At 36.0% G+C, this 10,368-nt stretch overlaps 1 protein-coding gene across 1 annotated transcript in view; it reads right to left on the bottom strand.

The window, feature by feature from the left end:
• The window catches only part of ADPRHL1 (ADP-ribosylhydrolase like 1), a 20,040-nt gene that overhangs the window by 3,892 nt on the left and 5,780 nt on the right, over positions 1-10,368 (bottom strand). The window contains exons 2-6 of the mRNA XM_015819320.1: positions 10,016-10,180; positions 6,138-6,263; positions 3,757-3,897; positions 1,670-1,797; positions 1,112-1,244 (exon numbers count right to left, since the gene is read on the bottom strand). Coding sequence (XP_015674806.1) covers positions 1,112-1,244; positions 1,670-1,797; positions 3,757-3,897; positions 6,138-6,263; positions 10,016-10,180 — 693 coding nt within the window. The remainder of the gene's footprint in view (positions 1-1,111; positions 1,245-1,669; positions 1,798-3,756; positions 3,898-6,137; positions 6,264-10,015; positions 10,181-10,368) is intronic.

Below are 10,368 nucleotides of genomic sequence, written 5' to 3'. Positions count from 1 at the left end.
CTGGATATCTTCGAGACCGCCTCCTGCCGCAGATTACCTCCCATCGGCCTGTACGCTCCCACAGAGTGGGTCTCCTCAGGGTGCCGTCAGCCAGACAGTGCCGGCTGGCGACCCCAAGGGGGAGGGCCTTCTCGGTGGGAGCTCCCACCCTCTGGAATGAACTACCCCCAGAGATCAGGGTGATCCCTGATCTCCCTTCATTCCGCCGCGCCCTTAAGACATGGTTATTTCAGCTTGCGGGACTGGCCTAGGGGAAATTTTTAGCGGGGGTTTTAAAATAATTTTAAATTACTTAGGCCAATTGTTAATATTTGTCTTTTAATTACGTTTTAACTGTAGTATTTGGTATTTTGTAGTTGTTTTATCTGGTTGTTAGCCGCCCTGAGTCCACAAGGAGAAGGGCGGGATATAAATATAATAAACATAAACATAAACAACAACATCCTCAATTTTCATCAGCATGAACTGTGAAAGAAAATCAAAACCCAGCACATCACAGAAGTAAGATGACAACACTGTGCCCCACTGCTGTAATGTTATATGTGAATCAATGCATTTATTAACCAGCTTTGAATTTATAAAAATTGATGATCTCATCCAAAATAATCTTCATGTACAATCCCTTCAATCAGCTGCATAGAAAACCAACAGATATTCAATGTTACTACCACAAACTATTCCTCATTAATATCAGTTGACATTTCAACGGATAATGCTTTGCTTTCTTATCATTCTTGTATCAAAATAGCATAACGAGGAAAAGTATTATATCACCCTAAGTTATTAGGTAGGAAGTAGCCTAAGATGCTTGTATACCTTTGAACTTAAATAGAAGGGAATGTCTAAATGGCTGTCACTATTACCTTCTTTATCTAAGGTTATTCTGCTCTCTGTTATGGAAAGTGAGTCCTGCAGTGAAAATATTGACAATGGTTGAACAATAGAACTTTCAATGAGATACTGGCCAGACTGGCAGGAATTATATGACTTGTAGACCAAGACATCTGGACAACTTTTGGTTGAAGAAAGCTGCTGTGAAAGCTGCTATTGCTTTTTAATTTCTATAAGGATTAAATTATAGAAGAAATACAAAAAGCAGTAGTTTACTCACCTCCATGGAACATTGCCCTGTTACAAAGCTCTGTCCAATCACCACCACATCCTAAGAGAGCATCATATGCAATCATGGGAGCATCATGACCTCTCCTTCCACCACGACCTTCAGAACTCCATCTCCGGTAAGTCTAAATGGATAATTAACAACTTGACGAAATGCAAACCAGAACATGCATATATAAATCTCGCAGTTTGCATGTTTTAAATATATAGATTGATAAAGAAACATTAAATTACAGTTTATGTTTTCAAGTTTCTTGATTTATTTGCTTTTAATGCTTTGAGTAATATCTACCCATTGATCACTGGTTCACTATACACCAACAATCACTACTTTTTTATCACTTGTTATTGTTTTTATTGCTATTTCTCTTACAAATGACCAACTTAAACTTTATTCTGTAAAATCTGTCTTTTTGAGACACAACCTCTGTCATTTGGTTTCATAATTACAGCATAACATTCATTTTTAGTAAGAAAAGTATCATTTTATATCTATTCCTCCCCTCCCTAGACACACAGAGTTTAAACAGCTGTTTCTTGAAGAACTTACTTTTTCTCTTTCTTCAGCATCATAATTGTCAGGAAAATGAGGTTTATTCTGGTTTTCTTCATTGATCTCTCTCTCCTCCAAATAAAATTGCCATTTTGCTTCAAAGTAAAACCAGTGTTCTTGATATTCTGAATGGAAAATAAATGTGCAATTATAATATATGTAATCTTGAAAAATTATTCCAGTCAAGACTAGTCATATAATGCTGTTATAATACTGTTTGTCATTAATACCAACCAATATATTGTACAGTAGAGAATTGGTTTGGAAGACTTTTATTTCCATAAAGACAGAGAATTAGAATCAGCTAACACAAAATAGAGACCCCATTTAGTGTTGTGGTTAAGGCATCAGACTAGAAACAGGAGACTGTGAGTTCTAGATCCACTTTTGCCACAAAGCCAACTGCATAACCTTAGGTTAGTCACTTATTTCAACTCTAGGAAGGATGAATAACAAACCACTTCTGAAAAACCGTTTCCAAGAAAACTGCAGGAGCTTGTCCAGGCAGTCTCTGAGAATCAGACATGATTGAACTGAAGAAAATAAACACAAAATATGAAATAAGCAGGGTAGATCTGTCCAAGTCCTTCTGCACTTTGAGTTTATGTGTGAATTTAGACTTCAGCCTGGAGATCTTTTAAGATGTTTTCTTACTGCTTAATGCATTTATGGAAGCCAAGTTTTGTTAGCAATCTGGCTGTAATAGAATTTATATTAGTTTCATTTTTAGGCCATTTTCAAGGGCTTTCTTTAACGCAATATGCTATAGTAACATAGCCAACTAAATAACTAAATATAGTAACATAGTCATAAAGGTAACTAAAGCCCAATCAGCTTTTGATACACAACCTGAAGCCTGTAATATTTTTTGTTAATATATTGAGTATCACATTTAAGCTGTATACTTGAATATTATGCAAGTGTTGTATGAATCTGGGTGAAAGATACAAAAAATTTTTTAGGGTAATTCATCTTTGACTTTTTTTTTCTCTTAAGAAATAATTTTTGGGGAGACAAAAGGGCACGCTCACTGTTATTCTTAAAATGTACCCTGCTATTCTGTCTTAAATGTATTTCCTGACACCATGATATTGGGTTAGAAAAACTTCTAAACATATTTTATGCTAGAGCTCTTTCTGTATAGGAAATTATCTTTGATTTCAGGAGGAAAAGTAATTTGTGAAGTAGCTGCGGTGTAAGCTATCTAAATTGTATTTATTTTCTTCATTATATTTAGCTTAGTGCTGCCACGTACCATTTAGAGCTGTTGAGTAGGAAAGAAAGAAAGAAACTTTTATCATTGTTTAGCCAGCCAAATATCTTGAAAAACAGGATTCTGTTGTGATTCAAGCAGGGATCTATTTTTTCAACCTCTCTCCCTGCTTTCTAAAATAGCACTGTTTTCCACAATGACGGGGTTACAAGCACATGCTTCAAAAGGTTTGCGTGTTTAGCTTAGAGATGACATTGCCCTGAGCAAATGCCAGCCTCTTCCTGTGAGAGACAGACCTATAAGTGTTAATCCTGCACCTGCTCTACTCTTAAGAAACAACAACAGTTTGAATAAAAGTGGAAGAACTTCCATTAGAAAAATGAAGGGGCTATTAAAAGCACATTGCTTATGCATATGCATCACTGGTCTAATATGTGTTGTTATTTTAAAATTAATATTTCATTACATTTCTCACCCAACTTCTTATCTCACAATATCATTTAAATTTAAATTCAAACTGAAAATGGCAAGTGAAATTAATTACTAGAAAGGGTAGCAATAGCAATAGTAATAGCAGTTAGATTTATATACTGCTTCATAATGCTTTATAGTCCACTCTAAGCAGTTTACAGAGTCAGCATATTGTCCCCAACAATCTGGGTCCTCATTTACCAACCTTGGAAGGATGGAAGGCTGAATCAAACTTGGGCCGGTGAGCATCGAACCCCTGGCAGTTGGCACAATTAGCCTGCAATACTTCATTCTAACCACTGCGCCACCTTGGGTAACTAAACAAAGTTACTGAGAAGTTTAAAAAATGATTTCTTTTTTACCTTTTATGAATTTGAAATGCCCAATTAATCAGTTTTACCTGCCATGTGCCTGATGGTCTTTTTGCAATATTCTTCGGCCATTGGAACGACTTTCATCATCTCTCTTCCCCATTGGACCAGTGGCTTTCCTTGGATTGCATATGAAACAAACAGAGCTGCACAGAGGGATCCTAGGAAGCCTGAAATTAGCATATAAAGATAAATGTGTGTATGGTTAAAAAAAAAAGCTAATACTTTAAAAAAAAGAGTTTGTGGACAGAACCATATTTATGTGTGCATAAGAAAATAAATGCTTTAGGAGGAGTCATTGTGTGAGACTGAAGCAGCTATTTAAGTCAGTTAAAATTTCGTCTGCTTTATTTTATGGATCAGACATACAACATAGTTTCAACACCTTTTTGCAAAATTGAAGAAGCAATCATGAGATAAGTTATCTGAATCCAAATAATGCTTCATTTACTTAATATTTAGGAATTGTTGCTTTATAAAGCTCCTGGACTTTTAATGATCCACTTTGAAATGCTAACAACCTCTGTCTTTTTATATACAGATATTTCTTCTAACCAGCAACCCAATAACAGTTCTTTAAAGAACAAAATAAAAGATTATGCTATATTTAACAATGTTTAGTCTGACCACGTGGGGCTACTTAAATTTTTAAAATGCTTTATAAACATCCCAAATGGGCAAAGTATAATGCTAATGATAGCATAATAAAAACATGTGCTGTGAGGCTTAATTCATCCAACTTCAAGCTCTATATTTCCTTAAACTTTTTTAAGAAAGAAAAATTAATTTAAAACTGGCCCTGTGTTAAAGATGTTCATAATGCCTTTTGTACCACTGCCAGCACATAATCATAACTTTGGAACATTTCAGAGAATAGCTATGACCTGCTACTTGTATCTGCCTTTAGAAGGTAGCTGGCTGGTATGTTTTCCTAGTAACATTCCAGGATGGTGAGTTATTTTATTTCTATATGCAGTTCTGATCTCAATGATTATGACATGAGAATGGGATGCAGAAGTTCAAAATAAACTTTTAATGATTCTCAGCACGACTTAAAAGATGAATTAATATCCTGTTGCATGTCACTGCTTGGAGAGGAGACTGATTTGAATTTAGTTTACAGTTATTGTTCTCTTCATTGGGGGCAATAATTGATTAATTCACTTACTGATTTCGCACATTTTTATGGCAACTGCTCTTGTACGGAATGCGCATATTGGTTTCTAGAAAACATGATAGATCTATTTTAAGTGCATTTCTGAGATACATTAGTGTTGATTTTCTTCTGACATTTAGTAGGAAGTCAGAGAAGAAGAAAGTTTGCCATTAATATGCATGCTCAGATTATAGTGTGTCACTGTTTATGCATCTTTCCCTAACCAGGATTTTTACAGATGTGTTAAATTCCCTAGTAAACATACTTGTAGGTTTACTATTGGTTCCTGCTTCTCCTGCTGCCCATCCACCCTACTTACTTTAGTTCAGGGCTAGGCAACCTTGCCTCTTTTATGACTTGTGGACTTCAACTCCCAGAATTCCTCAGCCAGCTTTGCTGGCTGAGGAATTCTGGAAGTTGAAGTCCACAAGTCATAAAAGAGCCAAGGTTGCCTACCCCTGCTTTAGTTCCTTTTGACCAATTGCCCCATTGACTCTATACCTCTTTAGGTTATACCTATGATCCCCATCTTTTCTTTTCATAGCTCCTCCCCATTCCTCCCTGAACTACAGCTGGGAAAACATATGTTAATTCAGAATGTGAACCTGTCATATTGCAATCAAATCACACTTTGGAATCCTTGGCCCTAGGATTCCACTTGGAACATAAAATATAGCTTCTAAATCTAGGCACATGTATTTGGAAGTGAGTCCTTACAACAGATGGAACTTCTTAATGACTAAATAAAATAGGGTTACTGGCAAACATTTGTGCCTGCCTGCCTTAACATATCTAACCTTTTACATTTTTGTTTTTAATATTAGAATCAGCTCTTCCAGAAAATATCAAGCATCTTTCTTGAAAATTCTTCCTATAATTATTTTCTTCTCATATTTGTGTGTGCATGTGTAAGTATCTGTTAGCTTGCAAGAAACTCTAGACAAGAAACACAGCCAGGAGTACTAGCTCTATCTTTATTCTAATGGGTAGGGACAGATAAATATTCCTTTCCACCCCCCAATTCCCCCCCCCCCACTTCAGTGTTTGTCTTATTATGATTAGTTCAGTTCTAACCTTAAGGGAGCTAGTATATTAGAACATATGTTCAGTATACTAGAACATATGCCTTTAATTATACAGATATCAAATAAAACCTATGGTACCCAGGAGCCAGGATATGTATTACTACACTCAGTCATTTGCTAATGACAGGGTTTTATATAGGATGACCAAGCACATTCTCCTGGATATTACCTGTAGGATGATTATGAGTCATTCGTCCAACTTCAATGCTCACTTCAATGAGAGTTTCCAGCCTTTCGGGCTTCCAGTATTTCATCCCTAAACACATGGCTTTTGTAGCTGCACCAAACCCTGAGCCTACATGATAAACAACAATATGTACATTAATAAAGTACATTCCACTGTTTTAAAATGGTTGCACGAACAATTTAATTAAATACAAAGAAATCCATAGAAATAGTATAGTATAAATACTATAGCATATAAATGTAATAAATAATAATAATTCACCATCAGTCAATTGCAAAAGGCAGTTTTAGTTGAAACAGCATATATCTTGCAACAATACCTTTAACACCATCAAACAACAAGATCTGTTTATCTCATGTCCTTGGGAAGGAGGCTATAGGTGGATAAGAATGCCAAATCCAATTTAAACATCTAGCTGACCCTGTGACGAACCATAATAATACAGACTTTAAAAAACCAAGATAAACCAGGAACAAGTTTTTAGAGAAATTAATAATTTGGAATGCACACAACACATACATAAGAGTTTTGAAGTGAAATTTGGATATTTTCTTGTTTATTGGATTTGATAAAGCTTTACACACTCCCTCCTCTCCTCCCCAACCCCCTCCCACACAAATTTTCTACATGAAATTACATTTCAACAGATGAGGGTAATATATTAGAAAAATCACAATAAGGCTGAATTTGTCCCTCGTGAAAAAGATTTTTGACAAGTTTGGGTGTGTGTGGGTGTGGTTGTGTAAAACTTATGCCTGGGATTAAGGGGTCTGTGGAACCTCTGATGACTCTTGGAGTGTTGTATTAATTTTTCACGCCAAGTAATTTCTCCTTACTTCTAAATACTATTGATCAAACAAAGGTGCATTTTAGTTCTGTAATGTTTAGTAACAACAAAGTTTTGACCATTAATTGAGTGTATTTCTATACAGGTAGTACTTGGCATACAGTTCATTTAGTGACCGTTCAAAGTTACAACAACACTGAAAAAAATGATTTACGACCGTTTTTCACACAACCGTTGCAGCATCCTCATGGTCACGTGATCAAAATTCAGGAGCTTGGCAACTGACTCATATTTATGACAGGTGCAGTATTCTGGGATCATGTGATTACCTTTAACAACTACAGTGATTCATTTAACAACTGTGACAAACAAGGTTGTAAAATGGGGCAAAATTCACTTAACAAATGTCTCTCTTAGCAACAGAAATGTTGGGCTTAATTGTGGTTGTAAGTTGAGGAATACCTTTATCTCTTTGCAACCTAGACACCCTGCCTTTATTATATATATTAATCCCAAGGTTTTGATTTCTGGGCCTCTTCCTTCACCTTTTCAAGTGATCAACAGTGCATGATTTGTTTCTTAGCCTTGAGCATTTCTGGTGCCTATCGCTTATTTACAAAATGTCTTTCTCTATCACAGGAATCAAAAACTCCAGCTTCATCAGCTCCAAGCCCAGACACTTAATACCGTAAATCACTGCACTATATTAAATGATATTAGGAATATTTTATATTCAGTCTTATTGTTCAATGACTAATTGGGAATTTTCCAAGTTACATAAAGTGGAAAAAAATAGCATGTTCCCATTAGGAGGTGTTTTTCACTCATGGTTTATAGTAATGGTATTACTGACACCTTCTCAAGTGTCCTCTCAGAATGATAGAGTAGTATGAGACAGATGTCTCTACGTCACGACAATTTACTACCTTCCAGTTGGCTGAACCACAAAATGGATTAGATAGAGACACAGAGCATCAGTGGTAAACTATAGCCTAATACTGGCCCAGTTTTATTTTATTTTATTTTTTTCTTCTGAAGAGTGAGTAGGGGCAGCTGTTTTGACATCAGTGCTGTACTGCACAGGGACAAAAATAATTGCCACAGTATGTTGCAATGTTTATGCCATGACACTGCCTTAGATGATGATGTTCCAATTGAGTGCCCTTATATCCCAATGAAACAGTGTCATATTAACCCACTGCTGGATCTGGAATCTGCATCATCCAGTGGAAGCTGAGCTTTTACCGATAAAATATGGCCCCTTAAATTTGCCAGCATTCAGAACATAGAACAGGTTCTGCAGTTTGCCTATGTGGTAGTTAGGTTTGTGCAATTTACACCAGGAGGGAAAGAAAGTGAAGTCACTGGAGAAATCAAACCGGCAGTTGAAGTTTTGTCTTTAGCCCTACACTCAGAGGCATCATATATATATATAGCAAAATGTCTAATAAATGCACAGCTCCAGATGAAACATGACCGATTGCTGGAAATGAATACAAATACAAAATTCGAGGACATAAATCTGGGATCAGAAAGCATCATGCCAAGAACAAAGACTCTAGAAATAGATATTGAGCTATTTGTAAGCCGAGATAATTTACAAAAGGACACTCAGCTGAGCCCAAGGAATTCTTGGCATCTGACTATGCTTCTCCAGGCACATATAGAATTGCTGATCAGGGATACAACAGACCATCATTTAGGTTTCTTTTGTGTTTCATAAAAATGTTTTATTGGTTGATCCTGTAAAAATATATGTGATGTTTTTTCTCTTTTTACAATAACAAGGAAGAAAACTGTATGCTCTCCCATTTGTCAGAGGAGAACATACAGGTTTCCTCCTTGTTATTGTAAAAAGAGAAAAAATATCACATATATTTTTACAGGATCAACCAATAAAACATTTTTATGAAACACAAAAGAAACCTAAATGATTTAGCTCTTTATGTATACCAAATGAAACAGGCTGTAAATTTGAGTGGTCCAACAAGAAGTAAATTCTTTGACAATGGTATAGCCATTCCTAATCTGATATCCTCCAGAAATATGGGCGTTACAGTGTTATGTGTATCTTTGGATGGCACCATTTTGGTGAGCTTACTTTAGTAGTTTTCTGGGCTATAATACATGGACAACTGTGTAATCTGCAATGATTTCTCACTGGTTAATTGAGATAGCAGCTAAGTGCCAAGCATTTAGTATTTTAAAATGCACACACCAAACAAAAGCAATCCTGTTTATATTTACCTAAAGTTGGTTCAATATTGTGTATGGGGGTGCATGTATCTCTGTATGTATATAAATATCAATGTCTTCTGTGCAATCTACCAGCAGCTGAATACGGTACATTAAAGTGCAGCCAAAATAGCAATAGCAGTAGCAATAGCACTTAGACCTATATACTGCTACATAGTGCTTTACAGCACTCTCTAAGCGGCTTACAAATGTCATCATGTTGCCCCCAACAATCTGGGTCTTCATTTTACCGACCTCAGAAGGATAGAAGGCTGAGTCAACCGTGAGCCGGTCAGGATGGAACTCCTGGCTGTGGAGAGTGAGCCTGCAATACTGTATTCTAGCCTCCATGCTACAACACTCCTAATATATTCAAAATGATTGTATAAAAAGTTGTAGTTTATTAAGTTAATACTTAAGAAATATTAGCCTAGATCTTAGATCTTGTCTAAGATTCCTTGCCACTTTCTGTAATACTTCAGGCTACTTTGAAACAGGGCAGGGACTCCACATCCAACACTTCAAACTTTATGCAGTCCTTGAGACCTTTAAGTACAGTTCCCAGAATATTTACAATACCTCCTTCTCAACTGTGGTTTTTAATAGGTCAGACAAAAGAAAAGTATTAAATAAATGGGTAGGCGTTTCTTTTAATTCAGGTTAGTTTATAATGAATTTAGATTCAACACAATAATTGTACATTTGTTTTGTCCTAGAACTTTGGGATGCCAAAAGAATGTGGCCTTTGATCCAGCAATGGTCTGCATCTTTTTTTCCTGAAATGACAAGAGTGTAATATGGCTTTTGTTAAAATAATGAAAAAAAATGTTCAGCCTACCTTTCTCATTGAAGGGTGTATGCCAAGCAAGGAGATAATTATCTGGCTTCAGTTGGGAGCATCCTTCAATAGTAGCAGGATCTGACCTTCTCTCAGAAAGTTTTTCAACTGCATCAACATAACGTTTAACAATATCGCGATACAGGTCTTCTAAGCACCAATAATCTATGCAGGCAAAAAATAAGATAAATGTGTATATAGCAGGAAATATTAAAAAGAGAAGGAAGAACATGAATGATGCCTGAACAGGGCAATTATTTCATTGTCACTGTCATTTAACATGTTACATCATAACAGTCTTGGCATACATGAATGGCAATGATAAATAGGGCAACTATGCATGGTTATCAACA

This window comes from Protobothrops mucrosquamatus, unplaced genomic scaffold (genome assembly GCF_001527695.2).
Source record: "Protobothrops mucrosquamatus isolate PMUCROS unplaced genomic scaffold, P.Mucros_1.0 scaffold897, whole genome shotgun sequence".
Lineage (NCBI taxonomy): Eukaryota > Metazoa > Chordata > Lepidosauria > Squamata > Viperidae > Protobothrops > Protobothrops mucrosquamatus.
The sequence above is the reverse complement of the archived record's forward strand: the minus strand, read 5'-3'. Positions and strand labels throughout refer to the sequence as shown.